The 27,470-nt window shown below is 42.1% G+C and overlaps 1 protein-coding gene and 1 non-coding gene across 2 annotated transcripts; one reads left to right on the forward strand and one right to left on the reverse strand.

Annotated features, from left to right (window-relative positions):
• Positions 1 to 6,684: 6,684 nt before the first annotated feature.
• Positions 6,685 to 6,810, reverse strand: LOC139009656 (small nucleolar RNA SNORA32). Its single transcript, XR_011471377.1, has one exon. It is a non-coding gene; the product is annotated as a small nucleolar RNA SNORA32 (small nucleolar RNA).
• Positions 6,811 to 6,953: 143 nt separating this feature from the next.
• Positions 6,954 to 14,257, forward strand: SPMIP10 (sperm microtubule inner protein 10). Its single transcript, XM_070411495.1, has 3 exons — positions 6,954 to 7,042; positions 7,589 to 7,697; positions 14,048 to 14,257. The coding sequence occupies exons 1-3, from the start codon at positions 6,954 to 6,956 to the stop codon at positions 14,255 to 14,257; spliced, it is 408 nt and encodes a 135-aa protein (XP_070267596.1).
• Positions 14,258 to 27,470: the final 13,213 nt, after the last annotated feature.

A 27,470-nucleotide genomic window follows, 5' to 3' on the forward strand; every position in this document is an offset into this window, starting at 1 on the left:
TATGTATTTAGTTAACAATAAACGAGCCGGTATTTTGCACTAACATTTTTCCTACTAGCTGCCCAGTAGGGGTGACAACAATAACCCTCCCCCACCCTGTTCTAGTCATTTAGATGCTCGTCCTCACTTGTAATCTTTCTTCATTAAAATGAGTTTGTAATCTAAAATACAGTGTAACTCGAATATTCAGGGATAAGATGGGTTGGATTGGTTTGGGTTTAAGCAAATTTGATTTACACTCTTAAAGTGTATGTCTAAGTAATGGTTTAATGTAAATGGGACACAACCATGTGCAATATATAAAGAGGAAAACCAGCTGAAGACAATATTATGAAGTGATTGTGAATAATAATTTAGTCCAGTACATGTTCTAGTATGTTTGTCAGATTTGTAGTGTCTGCAAACAGTCACATTTTTAAATTGCTCATGATAAGAATGATATTTTACTCAAGAAGGGACATAAATCCCACCTCCTGGGCTGGGCTCCATCACCCTATTTGGTCATTGGAGGGCAGGAGGTCAGATGCGCAGAAGGGCAGCTCTGGTTAATGCCATCGCCACCTTGGTTGGGTACCTACGAGATCTGGCATCCTGCCCCCAGAACAATGGGACTTGGAGCCGAGGTGGCTGGGCTGTGTTTATTGTGTGAGTGTGTGTGTGTGTGGGGGGGGGGGGGGGTGCTGCTGTTGCTAGGCGACGTAGGACAGGGAAACCTGTGCAATCTTCAAGTAGAAAGACTTGGCACTTCCCTAAAACTTCACTGCTAAACCAACAGGAAATAACCAACTGTGCCTTTCAGCCCTACACAGAATCAACAGCACTGTGAAAACATCTCCAACTCCAGCTTCCCCGGTGACAACCACCACCTTGAAACCCATAGCAACATCTAAGATGACATCACCAGGCTCACAAATACGACTACCACCACTTTAAAGTCTATACCCAAAGTGACAAGTGTTTCATAAAACACATCCCAGACGTCAACATCCATAAGGACCACAACTCACAATAGTTTGGTGACATCTGTTTTTTCATCAGTAACAATCATAGCAACTATAAATTCTAAAGAAAATAAAGGATCAAAATTTGATAGTGGTAGCTCTGTGGGTGGTAATGCATTAACACTGGGAATTTTTCTGTTCTTTACATTGGATGTAAAATGTATTATTCAAGAAGAGGATTCAGTATAGAACCAGTGGAAAGAGGAAAGATTGAGCCCTGGCTCAGTTTGTTGGAGCATCGTTCTGATGTGACAGGGTGGTAGCTTTGGTCCATGGTCTGGGTACATGCAGAAATCAACCAATGAGTGCATGGATGAGTGAACAGAAAATTGATTTCTCTCTCTGACCCCTCCTCCCCCCATCTCTCAAGAAAAAAGAAAGATAAGAAGTATTGAGGTAAACCTATTAGTTTAAAGCATTGTTCTCTTTTAAAATAATGTAAGCCAGGCCCTAGCCCAAGCATGTCAAACTCAAAGGCTAACATGGGCCAAATAAATAAGGGATGTGGCCTGTGGGCTGCAAGTTTGACATGCAGCTGATTTGGCTCGGTGGATAGAGTGTTGGCCTGTGGACTGAGGGTCCTGGGTTCAATTCCTGTTAAGGGCACATGTCCAGGTTGTGGGCTTGATCCCCAATAGGGGTCATGCAGGAGGCAGCTGATCAATGATTCTCTCTCATCATTGATGTTTCTATCTCTCCTTTCTCTTCCTCTCTGAAATCAATAAAAATACATTTAAAAATAAAATAGTGTAAGCAGGCCATACATATAATGTACAATCTATACTAATAAAAGGGTAATATGCTAATTAGACCAGATAGACTGGACATCTTCCGATGTCCTTCTGGACAAAGCCACGGTAGTGGGGGCCGAGGCAGAGGTGGTTAGAGGCAATCAGGCAGGCAGGCAGAGCGGTTAGGGGTAATCAGGCCAGCAGGGGAGGGCAGTTACAGGTGATCAGGCCAGCAGGGGAGGGCAGTTAGGAGCAATCAGGCTGGCAGGGGAGAGCAGTTAGGGGCGATCAGGCCAGCAGGGGAGAGCAGTTAGTGGTGATCAGACCAGCAGGGGAGAGTAGTTAGGAGCAATCAGGTTGGCAGGGGAGAGCAGTTAGGGACGATCAGGCCCACAGGGGAGAGCAGTTAGGAGCCAGCAGTCCCAGATTTCAAGAGGGATGTCCGAGGAGTCCCGGATTGGAGAGGGTACAGGCCAGGCTGAGGGTCCCCCCCCTCCGTGCACAAATTTTGTGCACTGGGCCTCTAGTATATTATATAAATATGTAAAAACTCCTCATGATTACTAAAAGTAAAAAGTGTTTGATTTGGTTTGGATTTCTAATGAACATTTGGAGCACACAGTCAATGCAATGATTATATTTGCTTTTAGAAAATACATAGTAAGACAAGTCCTGTCCCATTTTCTGGTGGCATTGGTCACATAGAGCCAGTAATTGGAAGACATCATCAGGGAAGGGCACGATGCTATCTGGGCCTTCAAATAAGGAGCTTGTCACAGTACTCAGAATGTTGATTGTCTTTACTGCTCTCACAAAGAACTTCGTGCCACTCAGGGCTGGAAATGTCCTCATTACTAACGCCACACAGTAGAAATGTTATGGCTCAACCAAGTCTTAAGTGTAATTTTAGCTTAAAGTGTCTCTTCAGAAAGCATCAATATTTTATGTTTTAAAGCTTAGTAATTAGTTTAGAAGCAAAATGCACCCCCCCATCCCCCCAGACACACACAGAGATCAAATAAAAGCAGAAACAATACAGGGCTTAGCACTGTTAGAGAGCCACTGGACAGCCTGCATTTTTATTAATAACTTCTTTTGAGCTTTCAATAGTAGCTGATATAATTATATTTTTTCCTCTGTAATTTCAGCAAATTGCAATGTTTAACTGGATTTTTAAAGACGTAGTTGTTAGCATTAAATAAGATTATTTGCTACTGTGAGACAATCATCACCAATGGAAATTGCTTTATTTTATATTCAGCTACTTTTAGTGAATATCTTTATTTTTATTGATTTCAGAGGAGGGATAGGGAGAGAGAGATAGAAACATCAATGACGAAAATCTATGATTGGCTGCCTCCTGCACGCCCCCTACTGGGGCACAAGGCTGAAACCTGGGCATGTGCCCTGACCAGGAATCAAATCATGACCTCCTGGTTCATAGGTCAATTCTCAACCACTGAGCCACACTAGCTGGGCTTTATTGAATATTTTTAAGAGCTATAGAGCTACTTTCAATATCTAGAAATGTTTAATATCATGTAAACACACCTAACTCATGGGGCGATGGTTGTGGGATGCAGTGTGCAGATGTTATTTATTAAGTTACACACTTGAAACCTGTTTGGTTTTGTGAACCAACGTCACTCCAATAAATTAAATTTTAAAAATGGGGAAAACATAGATTTAACAAAAGAAAACAGAAAACAGAATTCTGGAGACAGATGGTAGTGATAGTCGAAGAACAATGTGAAATATACCGAATGCCCCAAAACTGTACAACTAAAAATAGTTAAAATAGAAAATTTTATATTATATATATTTTACTACAATAAAACGTTTGAAAATGAAGACTAGAAAAAAAAACCACCCCTAACTTTTCTATTTTAAATATATCTTTATTGATTTCAGAGAGAAAGGGAGAAGGAGAGATAGAAACAACCAATGATGAGAATGCCCCCCACCTGGGACTGAGCCCACAACCCAGGCATGTGCCCTTGATGAGAATCGAACCTGGAACCTTCAGTCCGCAGGCTGACACGCTATCCACGGAGCCAAACCAGCTAGGGCCACCCCTAACTTTTTAAAAAGCCCCTTATATAATTTCTAAAACAACATCTAGAACTCTATGTAGTCAGAACTAAATGCTAATGATCTGCTTCTCAACCAAAGGATTGTGGAGCTCCCCTGGAGCTACAGAACCTACAGATGAAAATGCTGCCTTTTCCTGCACTGTAGATTTACTCAAAGATTTGGGAGACAGCGTTTTTATACTGGAACACCAATGTGCTTCGGTATAAATCCTTACGAAGTTTTTTTTAAAAGACATTTTTATTGATAGAGGAAGGGAGAGGGAGAGAGAAACATCGATGTCAGAGTGAAACATGGATTGGCTCCCTCCTGCATGCCCCCCACCTGGAGCCCGAAACCAGGGCATTCGCCTCCACAGGGAATCAAACTGGTGACCTCTTTGTGCATGAGACGATGCGCAACCAACTGAGCCACACCAGCCAGGGCTCTTATGAAGTTTTTTTTTTTTTTTTTTAATCCTCACTCAAGGATATTTTTTCATTGCTTTTAGATAGAGTAGAAGGGAGGTCAAGGGGGAGACAGAGAGGGAGAGAAAAAGAAAAATATTGATGTGAGAGAAGCACATCAATTGGTTGCTCCCCACAGGTGCCCTTACTGGGCTGGGGCTGGAGGCTGCAACCAAGGTATGTGCCCTTGACCAGGAATTGAACCCTCAAACCTTTAGTGTGCAGGCTGATGCTCTAACTACTGAGCAAATCGGCCAGGGCTCTTATAAAGTTTTTAGATGGGAATTTTTAATACAGGAAACATTCTGCTTCCTTATTGGGTATTCTTCAGACCACTCCCCTTCACCCTTTGCTGAAGATGAGGCAGTTTCACAATACTGTGTTAATGGAGAGAAAAAGCACAGTTGTAGGGACACCAATATTAGCCATCATATTTTGGAGTGTTTTCAGTTTTCCAGTTTATACTCAGGTTTTGAGTGCTAGAACCTAAGTTTTGACAGAAGTGGTATTTAGTCAGACTAAATACTAAGATAGCATTTTTATCTTAGATTAGCCAAAGTAAATCACACCGATATCTAATAGTCTAAACATGAGCTAAGATGTTCTAATAAAGCCTGATTGCTGTGGCTCAGTGGTTGAGCATGTGACCTCATGTGAACCATGAGGTCACAGTTCGGTTCCCAGTTAGGGCACATGCCTGGGTTGCCGGTTTCATCTCTAGTAAGGGATGTACAGGAGGCAGCCGATCAATGATTCTCTCTCATCACTGATGTTTCTCTCTCTCTCTCTCTCTCTCTCTCTCTCTCTCTCTCTCTCTCTCCCTCTCCCTTCCTTTCTGAAATCAATTTAAAAAATTATTTTAAAGATGTTCTAATGAGCATGCAGCTACATTTTATAGGAATTAAATGTAATCGTGATCAGCTTTTGGTTTACAGAGAATATCATATATCAAGAATTTTTATATCAAGATCACTTCTACTCATTGTGCATTATGGCCAATTGATGTGATGAATATGGATGATGAAAATTTATCCAAAATATGGACATAACAGGATGTATGTGACACGCAGTGTAAAGGAAATATTATGAAACGTGTGTGTTTATATTAGTTTGAAAAAAAGATGTAGACTGATAGGTAAGTTGTGTGTTACTAACTTAGCCCTAACTGGTAAGTTGTATGTTACTAACTTAGCCCTAACTACTGCTTTCATCGCTCTGCAAAATATACTTAAAATACATTTTATAGTAATGGGGGCCTTCTAAATTTGTTATTTTCTTTACATTTTAGCACTTCAAATCAGTCAGAACTTTGTAAATGGGCCTGAAATTTTCTTGAGAACTTGTTTCTTTAGTCCTTTAAAGATATAAAACCACTTTTTAAGTACTAAATGTCATTATATGCCTTTAAAATTTCCTGTGCTTTGGGTTTGAAATAATTTAGTTATCTTTTCTCTGAATCTTATAAGTCATATAATTTATTAGTTCCCAGCTTTATTGACTGTAACATAGTAAGGCATTTGGGGTTATGTGCAAAAATTGAGGGAAAAAGTGATTCAAATCAATATTTTGCTTTGGAGGGCATTTCCTAAGCATAAATTTATCTTCCTAATTATGTTTACTTAAGCATATGTTCAATTTTGTTTGCATTCCTTGAGAATGTATTTACTTGGAGATAAAAGCAATCCAGATGTACATCTAAATATTAGGCAGCCCTGGCTGGTGTGGCTCAGTTGGTTGGGGTATCATTCTGTGCACTGAAGGGTCAAAGGGTGAGTATAGGAGGCAATTGATTGATGTTTTTCTCTCTCGATCCCTCCCCTTTTCTCTCTCTGTCAAGTCAATTAAATAAAACATATCCTCTGGTGAAGATTAAATATTAGGCAGAATCCAATCAATGATTTTAAAATTTCCTTGGATAACCCATAAAATGAATAATTCAAATATAGATAAATGAGAGTTGGCAGTATATTACAGTGATAATTTTGTATTTCTCAGAAAAACAAATTTAAAGCAAATTCATCTTACTTTTTTCCTTTTTATTGTAATGACCAGTTTTTGCCATTTCATTGTTATCCCAGATCTACACTCTTTTTTTAAGTTAATAAACTTTTATTTAAGGAATTTCACATGTTCTGAGTTCTTCCACTGCCTTAGTTCCTCCTGAGTTTGAGTCTGAATATCTTATTCCCTTTTTTGCTCAATCCTGATGTCATTTCAGTCAGTCCTATATAATAGGAATAGAGATTATCATGATCACAAACTCTATGGTAACTGAGAAGGACTTGGCTATACAAAGGACATCAAGCCCCAGACATCTAAAATGGCTGTCATTAAATCGACTATTACAGAAATCTCCTTTAGCCTGTGTCATATCTATAGTGGACTGTGATCTAGCAATGTAAATTTAGGTTAGTAAAATGTTCCCAAGTAGGCTGAATGCTATGCTACCAACATAGCAGAGAAAAACCTATTGGGGAAATGTTTTGTGGTCATGTCCACGGCAAATGAGAAACTGCATTCTAAAAGCCTTGGTAATGACCACCAGAGCTGCACTTTTAATCCACTGATAATGGGTTGCCATGAAGTTAGCAGAACATTGTTACATCTGAGGCTGCGATGTCATCATAATTAGAGTAATGGTGTGGTGAGGTGCTAAATAAGAATTCCCGTCACTACCAGCAGTGATGGCTTTAGGAAAAAACACTTGTCTGGTCTTACCTAAACTGGCCAGCAACTGTTCTGATGAGAATTCAGATAAGCCTGCTGCTAAAAAGTAAGTACTTAAGGGTTTGGGAGTTTAGGTTGTTTGTTTGTTTGCTTGTTTCTTCAATCTGGGAACTACACAAATGAGGACAATAGTTTTGTACTCCCCCCTGGCATCTACATGGAAAGCTTTATGTTCCAGAGGAAAGCAATGTGTGTGCAGGGAAAGAAAGTCTGACCTGAGTGTAGAGCATGTATTAAATTCAGAAGCTGAATTAGTGACTGCTTTTTGTGACTGGCCAGAGATTCCTCCAGGCAATGGGTAGGCCTGAGGTGAATCACGGTGCTCTGTTTTCTCCCTGAAAATCAGGTTAAAATGAATATGGTGAGCAAATTGTGAAGGATGTACAGATACTGGCCCTGGCAATACTTAGGGATTTAATGGGCTGGTTATCTATCAGGTGAGCCTCAAAAAATGGCACAGCTCTCTGTCCTGCAGCTGCCTTCGTCCAAGCATCATGGACCAGGCACAGCTGCCTCCATTCCCCAGAGTGATGCCAAAATGATTGTATTTAACTCACAAGATATCTTTTCTTCTCCCCTTCCCAATCTTCAGGTGTAGTGATATTCATTTGCCTCGGTTTTCATTAAAGCAAGGGCTCATCCCAAGACGTTACGTTATGCCTTGGAAAGAAAGCATGAAATTCAGGAATGTGAATCTGAAGGTATTTTTCTATAAATATTCATAATAAAAAGCCCTATGCTATTTAATATAATGACTAGACATACTAATTATACAATAGCTATTTAAAAAGTTATTTTATATTTTTCCAGCTTTATCTTATCTAATAATAGACAAACATGGTAATTGACCGCACCTTCACTACGCCCCATTCGCTAATCAGCACAATATGCAAATTAACTGCCAACAAAGATGGTGGCTAATTTGCATACTGCAGGCAGGGCAGGACAGCGTGAGCCGCCAGCGCAAGCCGCCAGTGCGAGCCGCCATCCAGGCCCCCGTGTGCGACCCCAGAAGCTGCCTGCCTGTCGCCCGTGATCGGATCCGATCCCGGGCCGAAGGCCGGCCCCGGAAGCCCCAGAAGCCACCTGCCTGCCTCCCACGATCGGATCTGATGCCAGGTCACAGGCCGGCCCCAGAAGCCCCAGAAGCCACCTGATATGGCAGTAATTCTATCAGTAAGCACTTCTGAAAGTCAGTGGCATAAATGTACCAATTAAAAGACAAATTATGAGGGTGAATCAAAAACAAAACCCACTTTAAGTATAAAGACACATATAGATTAAAAGTAAATGAATTAAGCTGCAGCCTGTTTTGCTCAGTGGATAGAGCATTAGCCTGTGGACTGAAGGGTCCCAGGTTCGATTCCAGTCAAGGGCATGTACCTCAGTTGCTGGCTTGATCCCCAGTTCCTATCAGAGCATGTGCAGGAGGCAACCAATCAATGTGTCTCTCCCTTTCCCTCACTCTCTCTAAAGTTCAATGGAAAAATATCCCTGGGTGAAGATTAACAAAGATAAAGTAAATGGATTAAGTAACATTAAAGAGATTATAAGAAAAATATATTCCAAATTTTGTTAGTTGTATGATGGTTATGTTTAAATTATTAACACCTAAGAAATTGGGTAAAGGGTACATATAATATGCTGTAGTATTTTATAGTTTTTTTTTTACATGTATGAGATTATTTCAAATTAAAATATTAAAAAATTAAAAATTAATAAAATATTAATTGAAATGTATCTGCATTACATGAAAAATCTCCTAATTGCTTCTAGCATAATTTATTAAATTGTGCTAAAATTTACAAGGGTTCAATTAAAAAATATCTTAATTCTAAATGATATAATAGAAAATATATAATAGTGCAGTTATAAGCACTTATCTGAAAATAAAAATTTGTTGCTCTCTTTCTAATTCTTTGAGATGTAGAGTTAGATGATTTACTACCATTTTTTCTTGTTTTTTGAGATAGGCCTGTAGAGCTATAAACTTCCCTCTCAGGCCTGCTTTCATTGTGTCCCATAGGTCTTGGATTGTTGTGTTTTCATTGTCATTAGTTTCCAGGATGTTTTTAATTTCTTCTTTGATCTCATTGGCAACCCAATCAATATTTAATAACATGCTATTCAGCTTCCAAGTGTTTGAATATTTGGGGTTGTTTCTCTTGTAGTTTATTTCTAATATTATGCCATTGTGGTCTGAGAAGATGGTTGGTATGATTTCAATCTTCTTGAAATTGGGGAGACTTTGTTTGTGACCCAATATGTGGTCTATTTTTGAATATGTCCTATGAGCACTGGAGTAGAATGTATATTCCGTGGCTTTGGGGTGAAGTGTTCTGAAGATGTCAATTAAGTCCATCTGATCTAGTGAGTCATTTAGGATTGCTGTTTCTTTGCTGATTGTTTGTCTAGAGGATTTATCCAGTGATGTCAGTGGTGTATTAAAGTCCCCTACTATGACTGTATTGTTGTCGATCTCTCCTTTGATATCTTCCAGGAGTTTTTTTATGTATTTGGGTGCTCATGCATTGGGTGCATACATGTTTATCAGGGTTATATCTTCTTGTTGTATTGATCCCTTTAGTATTATGAAGTGGCCTTCCTTATCTCTTGTTATGGCCTTCACTTTGAGGTCTATTTTGTCCGATATAAGTACTGCTACCCCAGCTTTCTTTTCATTTCCATTGAAAATAAAAATTTAAAGAAGTGAATTTAAAGAAGGGATTAGCCAAAGAAAATATATGCACAACCCATGGACACAGACAACAGTATGGTGATGGCCAGAGAGAAGTGGGTAGAGGGGGCAAAAGGGGGGAAATAGGGACATCCTATATAATAATAATAAAAGGCTAATATGCACATTGACTGAACGGCAGAATGACCTGTTGCTATGATGCGCACTGGCCACCAGGGGGCAGACGCTCAATGCAGGAGCTGGCCCCTGGTGGTTAGTGCACTTTCATATGGGGAGTGCCACTCAGCTAGAAGCTGGCTCATGGCTGGCCAGCGCAGAGGTGGTGGCAGGAACCTCTCCCACCTCCATGGCAGCACTAAGAATGTCCAACTAACGGTTTAGACCCAATCCCTTGGGGGCCTAAGCCTTTAGTCGGACATCCCCCAAGGGCTCCCTGGCTGCCAGAAGGATGTCTGACTGCAAGCTTAGGCCTGATCCCCCAGAGAGTGGGCCTAAGTCGACAGGTGGACATCCCCCAAGGGGTCCTGGACTGCAAATGGGTGCAGGGCGGGCTGAGGGACCCCCCCCCCTCCCCGAGTGCACAAATTTTTGTGCACCAGGCTTCTAGTCTATATAATAAAAGCCTAAGTGACTGTTAACGGCAGAACAACCAGAATGACCGGTCGCATGATGTGCACTGACCACCAGGGGACAGATGCTCAATGCAGGAGCTTTCCCCTGGTGGTCAGTGCGCTCCCACAGGGGGAGTGCTGCTCAGCCAGAAGCCGGGCTCACGGCTGGTGAGCACAGCAGCGGTGGTGGGAGCCTCTCCCACCTTTGCGGCAGCACTAAGGAGCAGTAAGCCGAGCAGTAAGGAGCAGTGAGCAGGTGGGTGGTAAGGAGTTAGGGGTCCCAGACTGCAAGTGGGATGTCCGCCGGCAGGCGGATACCCCCTGAGGGGTCCCAGACTACAAGAGGTTGCAGGCTGGGCTAAGGGACCCTCCCAATGCACAAATTTCATGCACTGGGCCTCTAGTTGAGAAATAATGGGCAAATATAATTGTATATATTTAAAATGTACAATGTGAGGATTTGATATACACTGTGTAATGATTACCAAGATAATGTAATTAACATATCCATCCAGCACCTCACATAGTTAACTCTTGTTTTGGTGAGAACGCTAAAGATCTACTCTCAGCATCTTTCAAGTACACAATGCCATGTTATTCACCATGGTCACCACGCTGAACATTGGATCCTCAGAACTTATTCTTCTTACTACTGAAAGTTTGTCTCCTTTGACCTGTATCTCCTCATTTCTAAGCTCCTCTCAGGCCCTGGCAAACACTGTTCTATTCTCTGACAAAAACATTTGATGCACTCACACATAAACTTGCAAGCAAAAGTTTATATCAATATATTGTCAAATAGCCAATTACAATCCTAAAAGTAAATACACCAAAAGATTTCAGAACTCCCTGTCTACCCTTTTCCTCACACAGTGCCACTTGCAGTTGTTAAGAAGCTCATCAGAAATAGGGCCCATTAATATTAAAGCTACAGTACAGAGCATGTATTTTTAAAGTTGTGCTGCATATTTAGGTTGAGAGCTATGGGAACGGTTTGGCTAGATTTACAGATAAGACTTGTTACCCATTCCATGCTCCTATTCAGTCAGTAGTTTCAAAACATTTTCCAAATTCAGACTGACCATTCACTTGTGAAAAGGTAAGTTGTTTCTTTAAAGGAGAATAGAATATATTGTAATAATCAGACTACAAGAGGAAATTTCAAGTTAGGATTCCTAGAAAGAAATGTATATCACTAATTTGCAAATTTCTAATAGAAAAGCAATTAATGTTGAAGAAGAATATACTTTGCCCAGATAGAGATGACATTACAAAAAAAAAAGGACTATTATAGCCCGACAGGTGTGGCTCAATGGTTGAGCATCAACCCATGAACCAAGAGGTTATGGGTTTGATTCCCGGTCAGGGCACATGCCTGGCTTTGGGGCTTGATCCCCGGTGCAGGGTGTGCAGGAAGCAGCGATCAATGATCGGCCCTGCTCTGTGCGTGACAGGGTACGGAGCCCCAACCCCCCTGATGGGCCCTGCTCTGTGCATGACAGGGGGCAGCGCCCCAACCCCCTGATCGGCCCTGCTCTGTGCGTGACAGGGGGTGGCGCCGCAACTTCCCTATCGACCCTGCCTTGAGTGTGACAGGGGGCGGTGCCCCAACCCCCCAATCGGCCGTACCCTGAGCATGACTAGGGGTGGCATCGCAACCTCCCGATCCGCCCTGCTCTGTGCATGACAGGGGCAGCATCCCAACTCCCCAATCGGCCCTGCTCTGAGCCCAACCAGGGGCTGCACCTAGGGATTGGGCCTGCCCTCTGCCACCCGGGAGCAGGCCTAAGCCAGCAGGTCATTATCTCCTGAGGGGTCCCAAACTGCGTGAGGGCACAGGCCAGGCTGAGGGGCCCCCTCTCCTCCCTGAGTGCACAAATTTTTGTGCACCGGGCCTCTAGTAAAAATATATTTTAAAAAATTTGAAAAAAGTATTGGGAAAAAAAGACTATTATGATATAAAAAATATATCCTAAAAATATGGCTAAATTATTTTCTTATAAAAATACACAAATACAATGTAACAAATAAAGTGACCATTTGCCCTGAAGTGATTATTGAATAAGTATTTTTTGTGATATTTTGATAACAAAGGTAAAACTAATGAAATAAAGACTCAAATAATAGCCCTGGGACGGTGTTCTCAGTGGTTAGAGCATTGGCCCAGGCACCAAAGGGCTGAGGGTTCGATTTCCAGTCAAGGGTACAGACCTGGGTTGCAGGTTTGATCCCTACCCTAATTCAGGTGCATGTGAGAGGCAACCAATGGATGTGTCTCTCTCACATCTATGTTTTTCTCTCTCTCTCTCAAAATCAAAGGAGAAAATATCCTCAGGTAAGGATTAACAACAACAAAAAGACTCAAATAACAGACTTACTAGTACATATCAAATTTACATGGTTATTAAGATTTTCTACACTCTTAATATTCATGTAATTTAGTGGCTTATCAAGTCACATTTCCAATGTCCTTAATAGCTTTAGCATGGTGACAATATTAGTACTTATTTCACCTTTTTCATTTACTAGAATAGAAGTACAGGGTGTAAACTTTAAGTTGAAGTAAGTAATAAAGAACTGTTTTGTTTTGTTTTTAAATATATTTTAATGATTTTTTACAGAGAGGAAGGGAGAGGGATAGAGAGTTAGAAACATCGATGAGAGAGAAGCATCGATTCAGCTGCCTCCTGCACACTCTCTACTGGGGATGTGCCCGAAACCAAGGTACATGCCCTTGACCAGAATTGAACCTGGGACCCCTCAGTCCGCAGGCCGACGCTCTATCCACTGAGCCAAACAGGTCAGGGCTAAAGAACTGTTTTGAGTGCACCAAAGCATTTTTTATTCTTGAACTTACGCATTATAACTCAACATAATTTCTTATAGCTATTTCACTTTTACAGTTTAGTTGACAAGGTTTCTAACAATTTTGAAATATAATTAGTGCCTGGTGTACAGAACACCCCACCTTCCAGAGTAAACGTGAAAGTCACAAGAGAATTAAACGGAGTGAGTGTGCATGGAGTCAGTGCCCGCTGTGCTTTCCCTCCCTCTACTCACTTTCACCATCTTTCCTGTGGGCGATGGCATGACTAACAACATAGAAATGAAAACACAGCACAGCAGAGATGGGGCTGCGTCTCAAGACCAGGCCAGGGTGCTGTTCAGCCGTATCGAAGAACCAGAGACTGATGTATACCTGACAATAACCTCACGTAGCTGTTATTTATCCAGCCACCATGCAGCAACATGCTTTCTATCTATTTAATATTCTTAGTAGTTGGCAAACGTTTTTTTCACTCACATATAATATTTCACTCAAAACTCCAAGAATCTTTCATAATTTCTATTTTATATTTGAGAAAACCGAGTCTCACAGGGGTGAGTGACTTGTACAGGTCATGTGAATAGTGACGTTAAAGTGCGACCAGTGGACTCCAGGTCTCTCTCTAGTGTGCAGTGCACATGTCAACAAGAAGATATAACCCTGATAAACATATATGCACCCAAGACATGTGCACTGCACACTAGAGAGAGACCTGGAGCACCAGCAAGACTCCAGGTCTCTCTCTAGTGTGCAGTGCACATGTCTTACTGGTGCTTTTGAAAAAGGGATGTTGCTCTGTCCAATAGATGGTCCTTCTTGACAGGGACAGTGAGAAAAACTATCGGGCAGCTTCCATCTTAATCCAATAAAGTGACGTTCGGGGTCACAGACAGCAGTTTTGTTTTTTTCTCTTAGCATGCAGAAATGTGTGGGATCTACGCTGGCCCCCTGGAAGACTCTCTGTTTCTGAATCACAGCGAAAGGCTTTGCCATGGGGAGGACCGCGGAGCTGTCTGGAAGAAAGGCCCTCCCGAGATAAAAATTACAGATATGCCTCTGCATTCACCTCTCTCCAGATACCAGAGCACGGTGATTTCCCATGGCTCCAGGAGGCGGCTGATCTGATGAAAGAATAAAGTGATAAAGTGTTTCAATCTCGCTCACCCTTTCATAAATGTTTAAGTCCATCGTACATTTAAAGTTCACCTACAGGTTCAGTTTAAAGGCTATAAGTCAACTGCATACTTTATACATTATAAAAGCTTCAGGTCGGAAATAGGCTCAGAATATCTGAGATCAAGAGGGGGAGCAAGGAAAACTGTCTCGTTGAAATTCATTTCATACCAAATAGCTAAGAAACGAGACAGGCCAGTGAGCCAAGGACAATTGCAATAGGAAAACTGGGACAGACGGCTGAACAAACTGGCAGAAAAATTTACAGCAGATGTACGAGGTCACCTCCCTAGAGATAACAGCTAGGCCTCAGGTGTGTGTCAGCTCCAGGCCCAGAAAAGCAGCAAAACTGGGTGGGCGATGCCAGGACCAGCCTCTTGCCCTGGAGCTGACCAATCAGTGGGGACCACAGCCCTGAAAGAGCACATTTGGAAAACTGATGAATATTCTGCTGAAACCCTCCCCTGAGAACTCCCCTAAAATTCCTGAGAGAGAGAGAGAGAGAGAGAGGCCTCAAGACAAAGTACCCAGGGGGTTCTCTCCCTCTAGGGAGCACACCTGCATTGTCCTCTTCACTTTCTCCTACCCTTTCCCTCCCCCTCTTCTTTCCTTACAGGTGTGCATCTCCTAAACTCCAACAGACCCCACAAGACTTGCAACCAGGGGAGCAATGGGCAGCAGCAGCTTGTCCCAGGCTAACCCCCTGAATGTGTCTCCAAGGCCCCCTTTTTCTGACTTCCCAGTGAGCTAAGGCAGCCCCACCTGGGCCCTCTGTTGTTTCATTGTTTCACTGTCTCCAGCATTAATAAGCGTGCCCTCATGATCATTTGGACTCATGTTGTGAAATTTTTCTTGCACAAAGTCAAGAACCCACATACTACCAGCTGGCCCTAGGCAGACCTGGTCAGGGTCAGGCCTCCTGTCCAGTAACAGAAAAAGCAGACTGACCCAATCCTATCATTTAACATCAGCATGCTCCTCTACCTATCTGTCCTGCTCACTCCCCATCTTTATTATTCATCCCCTCCAATACTCAAAGTCAAGTGAACCAGACTGAAATAGAGCTGCAGGATGTGGAATTATCTTAGCTACTTTTCTGACTGCCCCAAAATGCTTCTTTCTGCCATACCCCTCCCCCCAAGGCTCTGGACCAGCCGTGGGCAAACTACGGCCCGAGGGCTGGATCCGGCCCGTTTGAAATGAATAAAACTAAAAAAAAAACAAAAACACGTACCCTTTTATGTAATAGTGTTTACTTTGAATTTATATTAGTTCACACAAACACTCCATCCATGCTTTTGTTCTGGCCCTCCGGTCCAGTTTAAGAACCCATTGTGTCCCTCGAGTCAAAAAGTTTGCCCACCCCTGCTCTGGACACTGGTAACTAGTCAATATGGTAATTAGAAGTGTTTGGCAGACAACTCTATGATACATAGTACAATTTTGGTGGAGATGTGCCTTCTGTATTGATTGAATGTAACCAAATCTCAATTTCTTATAGCAAGTTGACTCACATACTGTAACAACATAAAAATGACCATATACAAAACAGTGTATCCCTGTGGAAGGCAGGAATTATTTCTCAAACTATTAAACATAAGGTAGTTAAACATTACCTTATGACCCAGCAATTCCACTTCTGGGTATATGCCCAAAATAACTGAAAGCAAGTACGTTAACAGATATTTGTACACCAATATTTGTTCATGCCAGCACATGCACGAATAGCCAAAAGGTGGAAACAATTCAAATGTGTAGAGAGCGCCTGGGAAGGCACATGAGCATTTCTTGTAATTATTGTCAGCTGAATCCAGTGGCATTGGCAGAGCCACATCCTGGAAACTCACCTTGCCAGAGGCAGGTGTGTTGTCAGCCTGACCTTCAGCTCAGGTGCCAGGGGGTGGGTTTCCTTATCTAAACCCAGCCAAGCACCAGGAACAAACACGATTATCCGGGCCTACCTAGAAGTGACGATCACAAAGAAGCCACAAGAATGCACATAATCTTTGTCTTGGGCTTTAGTAAAACTTCCTGGGTTTTGCTGTAGAAAATAAACGTGCTGTATCGGCTCTGGGTCCCTGTCTCTCCATCAGAGGACAGTGATCCCACCCAATCCCAGCTTTCCCTACTGTATTTGTGTCTGTCTCTTTCATTTACTCAATCCCCCCGTTGCCCCTACTCAGGAACCGGACCGCTCTCTAGCCGCACTGGATGCGGAAAAGAGAGAAATATTTATACAAATGTCCACCAACTGATGAATAAATAAATAAATGCAGTATATGCATGCAATGCAATATTCAGACATAAAATATCTGATACATGTTACAACATGGAGGAACTTTATGCTAAGTGAATGAGCCAGACACAAAAGGACAAATATTGTATGACTTAGCTTATATGAGAGACCTAGAGTAGTCAAATTCCTAGAGAAAGAATGTAGACTAGTAGTTACCACTGGCTGCAGGAGAGGGGGAAACGGGTAGTTATTGTTTAATGGATACATAGTTGCAGTTTGACATGTTCTAGAGATAGATGGTTGGACAGTCACACAGGGTTAAAATAATGAATTTTATGTCATGTATAGTCCCACAATTAAAAAAAAAACTCACAAAAAATTCCCTAGGGGTTCTAAGCTATGTTTCATCCACTCAAATGTTCATATCTAATAACACTAGGAAACTATTATAAAAAAGAGATGGACATCCACTGAACAACGTAAAGCTCAATAAATAAAATGTAGACAAAGTAAAAACTATATATACACAGAACGTTAAAAATTATTAAAGAAGACTAATATAAATAAACTTTATTTAACACTTCATTAAGTACACAGTCTCTATTTGGAGAATTGCAACATGGGATGGAAGGCAAGAAACTTTTATAGGATAAAGAATATGAAACAAGAAAGTACTTATTGAGCCCTGAGTTGGCTAGCCATTTGGGGCTTAACCGGCTAGACTACATTTCTGGTCACCTGAAGCATTTACAGGGACATGAAAGTTATTGAAGTTTTGGTTTGCTGACGGGACACGCCGGGCAGGGGTGTCTCCATCTTGGGCCTAGAAATTTATTTCAACACTAGTGTCCTATTAGTGAAAGAGTGAAGGGAAAAGGGGACATATATTAAACCCAACAAGCTCTGGCCTTACAAACTCAGAGACCAACAGTAACCACATAGGATAGGTTGAACACAAAAATTCCTCACTAAAAGCAGGCCATAGCGAGTAGTCATATCCTAGGCCTGTCACTTCCTCGACAAAGGTCAGTCTTTACCCTCACTTGCCCTGTCTTGTGTTCTTTGTGCACCTGAGATAACATACCTTTGAAATATCAGAGTAATCTTTTCTTTTTCTTTTTTTTTTTTGAAATGAACATTTATTTCCCTTGAAGTAGGATTGTTTGTACCTCTATAAAGAACACTGTTAGAACAGAGTAATCTTTTCCAGACCCCTCTCAGATACCACCTCCAGCACAAGGACACAACATCTCATTGTCACCTTGTTGCCTGCACACCATCTCTATGTGCTGGAAATGTTAACCACCCTGTGCCTACAATGGAAAAGAAGAATGTTTCTCTCCGTTTTGCTTTTTTTAAAAAAAATATATTTTTATTGATTTCAGAGAGAAGGGAGAGGGAGAGATAGAAACATCAATGATGAGAGAGAATTATTGATTGGCTGCCTCCTGCACACCCCACACTAGGGATCTCGCCTGCAACCTGGGCACGTTCCCTGACCAGGAGTTGAACCGTGATCTCCTGTTCATAGGTTGACCCTCAAATACTGAGCCATGCTGGCCGGGCTAGTAAATCCTTTCAAATAAATATTTCCTCATTTGCTGTATGCACCCCGGACCATTTCCAGAGACTTTATATGGTTGTCCTTTCATGATTACTGAGACAGGCCAGTAAGCCAGGAAAAGCAGAATAGGGAAACGAAGACAGAAGTTAAACTGCCGTTTGCAGCCATCTAGAAAACCTAGATGGGAAGCAGTTTGCAGCCATCTACTAAATCTTATTTTCCCTAAATCAGGGACTTAAGAGTAAATGGTTTATACTTCTCCCCAACCAGAGGGTAAATAGCTTAAATCACCCTACTTAAGAGACAGATAGCAGAAATCCAATTAAAGCCATTTGACAACCACACCTCATTTTGGTACATCAGCATAAAGCTGACGAATATTCTATCAATCCTCCCCTAAGGCCTACCCAAATACCCAACCTTTAAGGCCCCTCAAAAAAGTGTGTGCTCCAGGGGCCCCTGTGCTGCTGCTCCCACCGCACCAGGGCCTGGGGCAGTCCCGCTGGGGCCCCCCACCCCCCTGCACCCGCCACCTGCCCAATCCTGGCCTTCACAGCTTCCCCCAAGGGCTCCACTGCCAGTCAGATGCTGCTGAGCCGGGATCCCCAGGGCCCGGTCCCCCAGCCGGGCCTGCAGCCCAGCTTCATGGAGGACGACATCCTCATGGATCCCATCTGAACCCCCAACACCCAATAAAGTTCCTTTTAACACATTAAAAAAAAAAGTGTGTACTCACATCCCCCACCTCCTTCCTCTGCTACAGGCATGCATCTCCTAAACTCTAAGGGACCCCATGAGGCTTGCAACCTGGGAGCAGTGGGCAGCAGCAGGATTTACCCAGTTTTATGGATGAAAAAGAATGTATATAACCTAGAAAACAATGTTAGAAGCCAGTGCATCAAAATACATGCAATTTTATTTCTGGACAGTGGAGTTATGAATGACTCCACCTTACATCCGTGCACCTTTATAAATTATCTTCCCAGAAGAATTGAACGGAGCAATGTTTTCCTCATGAAAACATGTGGATATATTGTTCACATCCAGTTGGATTAACCCATTCACCCTTTTGTGAGCTCTGACACCCCGTCATAGCAATTATTCTGTCTGTCTACTTAATTTTCCCTAAGTTTCTGTGACCCTCAACTTCTTTCAGATAGTTGCTCATCTAATTTCAGTCTCCTACACGTAAACTCTTTTTGGCTTCTTCCTTTCAAAGCCCACCCCCTCCATCCACCAGGGGTTATTTGAGGCTAAATTTCCTCACAAGAGAGCAGAATGTTGTGCTGCATTTTAACCCATGTGGGTCAGTCCCAGTGACTGTGAAATCGTTGGGATTTCCAAGGTAAAAAATGCCAATGGCTATGTTTTCTATATATGCATATATGATCAGATTTGAGCATTGCTAATTAGCTTCCTGGCAGGTTGAGAGGCTAGTGAGAACAGATATATGGGTGAACCTCACACAAAGGAGTCGGCAGAGAAAGTGAGCCATGGCTGCAATGCGCATTAACTGGGCCCGGGCAATTTGGGGACCAGTGTAAGGTATTAATTTAAATTTCTCTGGCTTGTAGATGATTTACCCTTAGAAGCCTGCTATCAGAAAGCAGCGTTTTCTTCGTTTAAAATGAAAAGGTCAGGATTTACTCAGTTTTATAGATGAAAAAGGATGTAAACAATGCTAGAAGCCAGTGCATCAAATTACATATAATTTTATTTCTGGACAGTGGAGTTATGAGTGATTCCTATTTACATCCTTGCACCTTTATAGATTATCTCCATGTTTTACGATTAGGAAAGAAGGGACGCCTTTGCCCTTGTACATGCTGCTCCCGCATGTGGAACGCACTCCTCTCCCTGCTCTGCTTGTCAGCGTTCAGGGCCCATGCAAATGCCAGCCCTTCTGGGAGGCTTATTTCATATCCTAGTTTCTCCTTCACCCCTTCACTCCACCCTAACTTTTCCAAGTTGGTTCTCTGCCGAAGACTTCTGCTTCTTGACCAGAAGAGGTCTCTGTTGCATTGCTCAAGGAGAAAAAAAACACAAACCTTTTTTTTTTTTGTAAAATGTTTTCTTTGTCTGATCTTTGAAATCATTGAAATATTTTTTTAAAAATCTTCATTTTATTAACCACTATATTTCAAATTATTAAATTTTATGTTAATTGTGGGACCAAAATGTAAATGATTCATAATCTTCCTTAATTCCCTTAACAACCTATAGGAAAGGAATATTCTATATCTCTAATTCCACTTATTTATTAGGGATGCTGGCAGCTTTATGCTATTGGGTGGTCTAAGGACATAATTTCAAAAATAATAAATTCATTTTGATGAAACTGCCCATGTTTAGGCACCATTATTTTCTGAATGAACTATTGCTGAGTAATATTTTACCTTCCAGGAGAGTAACCTTAGAAGAATGTGTGGTTGCCTATGATATAACTTTGCCTCTAGTATTGCCAGAAGTTAATATTATATCAACATTTTCATTATAAACATATAGCTTCATTGTAAATGATTTGTCTGGATTAACAGTGAACTGTGGATTTAGCCAGAGGGGAAGAGAGGGCCATTTTTTTTTACATTGGAGAAAATTTTAAGTCTTTTTTTGTTAATCCTCATCCAAGGATTTTTTTTCCATTGGTATTTAGAGAGAATGAAAGGGAGGGGGAGAGACAGAGATAGAGAAACATCGATATGAGAGAAACGCATCCATTAGTTGCCTCCTACATGCCCTCCACCAGAGGGCAGACGCTCTAGCCACTGAGCCAAACTGGTGAGGGCTAGAGTATCTTTTTAAAAAAGTTTTGATTTTTAGAGAGAGAGGAATGGAGTGGGAAAGAGAAAGAGAGAAACCAGATGTGAGAACAAAACATGAATTGGCTGCCTCCTGCATGCCCCCTACAGGGGATCGGGTCCACAACCCCCGCATGTGCACTGACTGGGAATAGAACTGGAAACTTCCTGGTGCATGGGACGACGCCCAACCAACTGAGCCACACGGGCCGGGGTTGCTCATATATAGTATCTTAATAAAACAACAATAATTGTGTAGAGAATTGACAAGACAAAGGAAAGAACTTCGAGCTTCTAGAGGTTGCAAATTGTAGGAAGGCAAATATATGGCAAAAGTAATGGTAGATAAAGGGTAGGTTAAGCCAGGTTTGTTTTACAGATTTCCCTGGGCTGAAAAGGGTCTGTGTTGTGTCTGGTGATGAATTCCTGTCCTCCCTGGTAGAGAGAGGACATGGGGACCCCTTACATACTTATATCTCGCTTTCAGGCAAGTAGTGGGAAGGCAGAGAGGTTTTCTTCTACCTACTTCTTCTCAATTGCCTTCAGCTCAAAATAAGCCTTATGCCAAAGTGGCATATTTTGTGGGGGTATGTTTTGTTACCCTTCACTAGCAATTCAATTTTAAAAATGGACAAAAGACAAACAAAAAAGAGCCCTCTCTGCTCTCTGGCAGCATGAGGAAAAGTATGCCTCTTTATTCTCTCTATGGACTTCTTGTCATCTCTGGGCACATTTTGGGCAAATCTCTCTTAATCTCTCTCTCTCTCTCTCTCTCTCTCTCACACACACACACACACACACACACAACACACACACACACACACATTTTCTTTTCTTTCAATGCTTTTATATTTTGGCACAATTTAAGACTCACAAGAAGTTGTAAAAATAGTACAGAGTGTTCCCATGTCCTCTTTACCCACCTTTCCCAATGATAACATCTTAAACAACCACAGCAAATTGTCCCAGGAAAATGTTTTTGGCAAAACACTATTGATTCAGGAACAGAGGTATCAAATTTATTTGGATTTCATCACTTTTTACATGGACTCTTATATTGGTCTTTGGTGTATAGTTCTATGACATTTTATCATCAGTGTAGATTCAACAACCATCACCACAGTCAGCATGCAGAATATTCCATTACCACAAAGAAACCCAATTGTGTTACCCCTTGATAATCACACCTTTCTTCTGGATCTACTACCACTGATCTGTTTACCATCACTGTAATTTTGTCATTTCACAAATGTCATATTAAATAGAATCACAAAGTGATACCCTTTGAGACTGGCTTTTCTCAATAAGTGTAATGACATTGCAATGCATCCAGTTTATTGCATGTCTCATTAGTTCATTCCTTTTTATTGCTGAATAATATTTATTCAATGGATGTACCACAATTTGGTTATCTATTCACCAACAGAAGGGCATTTGGCTTGTGTGTTGGAAGGTCTCCAGGTTCAATAACTCACTAGCAGGACTCACAAGACTCAGTATACACAGGGTGAGACAAAAGTAAGCTTATTCTTGTATTATTCTTATTTATTAATTATTACATTATTTTCAATATGAACAATTATAAACCTAATTTTGCCCCGCTCTGCAGTCATAATCACGGCTATGATTTATTACAACAAAATGATGATACAGGCTAAGTCAGTAAAGGTGAAGTTCAGGGGACAGCTGGCAAAGTTTCCAAGAGTCCTCTCTCCGTGGAGTCAACAGGACATGCGTGACTCATTCAGCAATAAGTTGTGACCATTCTGTTCTATCTTTGATCTGTGACTATTCTGTTCTAGTAAACTTGTTCGTCCTTTGGTCTTTCTGGCAATTAAGAGAATTCTTTGCAAGGACAGCAAGTTCCATTGCCATCCTGGTATTGGAAGACAATGGGCATAGTTGCATTATAGTTTTCTTAAGCAATTGCCTGTGCATGTTATCCTAGGTCAGTGGTCGGCAAACTGCGGCTCGTAAGCCACATGTGGCTCTTTGGCCCCTTGAGTGTGGCTCTTCCATAAAATACCGACTTCTGCGCATGGGCCCCGAAGTTTCAATCGCACTGTACGTGCGCGTCCGCACGTGGTATTTTGTGGAAGAGCCACACTCAAGGGGCCAAAGAGCCGCATGCGGCTCGTGAACCGCAGTTTGCTGACCACTGTCCTAGGTGATTACTAGGTAACCACTCCTTGACTGATGCTACCTTTCAGAAGAGAGATAAGCTTGAGAAAATCAAAGGAGTCAGGTGAATTCCAAGAGGAGTTGGACGATGGTTAAGATTGAGCAGATGAGCCCTAACTTGTTTGGCTCAGTAGATAGAGCATCAGCCTACGGACTGAAGGGTCCTGGGTTCGATTCCGGTCAAGGGCACATGCCAGAGTTGCGGGCTCGATCCCCAGTGGGAGGCCTGCAGGAGGCAGCTGATCAATAATTCTCTCTCATCATTGGTGTTTCTATCGCTCTCTGCCTCTCCCTTCCTCTCTAAAATCAATTAAAAAATGTATTTTTAAGATGTGAGCAGATGAGAACTGGGGAGGAAAAATAAAAAGAGGCAATGAGGAAAGGAAAAAACCCACTGTTTACAGGATGATGTGACTATCCGGGACAGAACAGAAGTTTTCTGTTGGGAAATAAAGGAAGGTAATCTCAGGAAAGGGGGATCCAGTTTATAAAGAACTTTAAATCCCCAAATAAGAGATTGAAATAGATTATTACTATGGAGAGTTATGTTGATGATCAGAATAGTTTTGAGAAAAATTGATCTGGCAACAGTTCAAAGGATGGACTAGGAATTAAGAGATAGGCACACTAGTTTGGAATTAAATCCAGGTGAGAAGCCCCAGGTTAGGATCATAACTATGTGAACGGAGAATAGGGGGCTCATATATTGGTGTGAATGAGGTCCACAAGACAGGACTGAGCCCACGGAGATGGGATCGACCTACACCGGGAAAGAGTTCAGTTGCATCTGGTAGTAACTTTAATAAATGAGGTCAGTAAGGCACTATTAGAGAAAACCATTGTAACCTCCAAGAAAAGTTAAATAACACATTCTACTAGAAAGATGATAATACAAAGGGAGAAAAAAAAATCAATGTGTAGTGTAGGAAGTTGCAAGAGGTGCAGTGCTTTTGAGTGTGTGTGTGATGAAGTATTTTAAGAAAGCCACTTAGTGTAACTAATCAGTTTTCCTTTCCAAGATGGTCCATGAAGTATGGCCTAATTAAGAAGGAATAGATAAGGCCCCCAAGGTCAAGCTTGGACCTGCTTTGCTACCTTATAAAAATTCATGAAAGTAGTGGTATCTCAGATCTGTTATTTTCCTATCTCAGATCTGATACATTCGGAATGAGCTATGAGCTGATGTGTGGGTGTATGTTTTTAATGAAAGCAGGAATAGCATTTCTAATCATGTCACTAACTCAGATTTTCTCAGTGCAAATCAAATTAACATTATAGCTCTCATTTCTCCAGTTATTAAAAGGAAGCAGTCCCCAGAGAGGGTTGTTTACTTACTTAGAAAACAAGTAACCTTATAAACTTTAAAGATAAGAAGTGCCATAAGGCCCTAGCTGGTCTGGCTCAGTGGATAGAGCGTCAACCTGTGGACTCAAGGGTCTCAGGTTCGATTCCGGTCAAGGACACATGCCCAGGTTGTGGGCTCCATCCCCAGTGGGGGGTGTGCAGGAGGCAGCCAATCAATGATTCTCTCTCATCATGGATGTTTCTATCTCTCTCTCCCTCTTCCTTCCTCCCTGAAATTAATAAAAATATATTTTTTTAAAAAAAGAAGTGCCATAAGGAGGTGATGGGGTAAAAGCTGGCCATTGCCTAAGCCCTGTTGCATGGTCACCACATTCCTTACACTATCTTTTGTTCTGTCCTTCAAATACCCAAGGAGTCCCCATCTCATAACTACCCGGAATGCTCTTCCTGGGAGTTTCACACAGCTGCCTCCCTCTTGTGGACGAATAAAGGGGTTCTACGGAAAGTAACCTCACAGGATGATGTGATCATAAATTCCTAACTGGGCAGGTCATGGTGGGTAATCACGCTCCAGGCATATGGTTTTTTATTAAAGGGCTTGTCTTTGTCTTAAGGAAGCCCTGTCCATTGTTTCTGTGCATCTAGGTTATCACACTTTGAAATGCCCCCATTCAGACCCCTCCTTCTGATATCAAGAGAGCTCCTGTAATCCAACCTCCTGGAGACCACTCTCAAGTATAACTGTTTTGTAATCCAATCCCAGAATTGATTTTTTACATCTTCATGCAATCTTTCTTATGTTCCTTTCTTAATCTCAAATACATAAAGAAATTGTAAACTGTTATTCTCAAAAGCATTATCTCAGTCTGTTGTGATCTTACTTCTAAATGTATCCTCTCTTTGGCTCAAATAAACATTTTAAAAATATATTTTTTATTAATTTCAGAGAGGAAGGGAGAGGGAGAGAGAGATAGAAACATCAATGATGAGAGAGAATCCCTGATTGGCTGCCTCCTGCATGCCCCCCACTGGGGATGGAGCCCAAAACTGGTCATGTGCCCTGACAGGGAATTGAACTATGACCTCCCAGTTCATAGATCGCTGTTTAACCACTGAGCCACACCAACTGGCTCAAATAAATTTTTATAAAAATTATCTACCAGTTTGGATGTTCTTTATGTCGACATTCTTGTTATTCAGTTTTTTAAACTGAATATCATCTCAGGCTGTGTATTCATCTCCCAGATGCTGTTGGTGTTGGCTGCCCCTGGCTCAGGCCTTTGCTCTTTTATGGAGGATTGCCCTTGGCTGACCAGTCCTGGGGATAATGGCTGAAGTTCTGTCCTCCACCCAGGGGAAGGCCATGGACAAAGACTAAGTGATGAGGCCTCCGTGTTTTTGGGTGGGACACCCTCTGTGGTCAATTCACGATTCAGGGCTTCCCAACTTCATCCTTGCTGTCTCCTACTCTTTTCACTACCTAATAGGTTTCTCCTTAAGACCACTTAAGCAGGATTCCCACCTCAGACTCCGCTCATGGGGAACATCATCTAAAGCAGCGGTTCTCAACCTGTGGGTCGAGACCCCTTTGGCGGTCTAACGACCCTTTCACAGAGGTCGCCTAAGACCATCCTGCATGTCAGATATTTGCATTACGATTCATAATAGTAGCAACATTACTGTTATGAAGTAGCAACGAAAATAATTTTATGGTTGGGTCACAACATGAGGAACCGTATTTAAAGGGCCAGAAGGTTGAGAACCACTGATCGAAAGCAATTGGTGACAAAAATGGCCCTCAGAAGCTGACTAGGTCTGGATTTTGGCATTGGGAAATTCACCCACTAGATGGCAATGAGAACCCTGTTGTTGGTGGTGGGTAAAACAGTGTTAGTCCTGGACTTGCTGTATTGGTGCAGTGGCTAAGGTTTCCACCTGTAGTGAACTGGGGCAAAACATGGGCAGAAGAGGCTGCATTAAATTGCTCAGTGGCTCTGACAGTTAACCTGTATGAGGAAGTTTAGAACACAGGACCACTGGGGCTATATGACCCAAAGGTCCTAGGTTACTAGCTGTATCTGTGATAAAGATGCTGTGTAAGTCAAGTCACTATATTGTACACCTGAAAAGAATATAATAGTGTATGTCAACTATACTTTCATTAAAAAGAGGTTTACATTCCAGAATTAAAAACTGAAAAAAAAAAAGATGCTGAGTAAAATACTTGAGCATTGCAGGGTGACTCCCAGGGTTCTTGGGCAAGGTCACACCTCCTGCATTAAAGAACTATACACTTGGAAAAACAGCTTCTGGCATGCTATGTGACCAGAGATGATCTGACTGTGAGGCATCAACTAATTGTACTAATTGTACAACCAGAGCTGCCCACCATGTGTGGGTTTGGTCAGACTTACCAAGTCAATCAACTGGAAACACCATCTATCCTATCTAATAATAGACAAAGATCGAAATTAATCATACCTCCGCTACGCTTCCCATTGGCTAATCAGAGAGATATGCAAATTAACCGCCAACAAAGATGGCGGCGGGCAGCCACGCAGCTGAAGCGAGCAGGAGGCTTGCTTGCTCCAGTGATGGAGGAAGCCAAGGTTCCCCGCCTGCCTCTGCTGGGCTCTGAGCTCCACTCTAAGCAACAAAGTTGCAATTATAGAAGCTAAACAAACCCCAGATACCTGCTTTCAGCAGGCCATGGCCTCGGAGCTGGAGCGGCAACAAAGTTTCAATTATAGAAGGTAAACAAACCCCAGAATAAAAAAAAAGAAAAAACGGAGAGGCTGGAAGCTTTAGTTGCCAGCGGGCTTGGCCAGCCTGAAAACCCTCAGCTCCTCATCCAGGCTGGCCAGGTACCCCAGTGGGGACCCCAACCCTGAAGGGGGTGTGACCAGCTGCAAACAGCCATCAGCCCCTCATCCAGGCTGGCCAGGCACCCAAGCGGGACCCCCACCCTGATCTGGGACACCCTTCAGGGCAAACCAGCCGGCCCCTACCTGTGCACCAGGCCTCTATCCTATATAGTAAAAGGGTAATATGCAAACTAACCCTAACAGCAGAAGGACTGGG

This window comes from Myotis yumanensis, unplaced genomic scaffold (genome assembly GCF_028538775.1).
Source record: "Myotis yumanensis isolate MYYU_CA2020_CCGP unplaced genomic scaffold, mMyoYum1.0.hap1 SCAF_4, whole genome shotgun sequence".
Taxonomy (NCBI): domain Eukaryota; kingdom Metazoa; phylum Chordata; class Mammalia; order Chiroptera; family Vespertilionidae; genus Myotis; species Myotis yumanensis.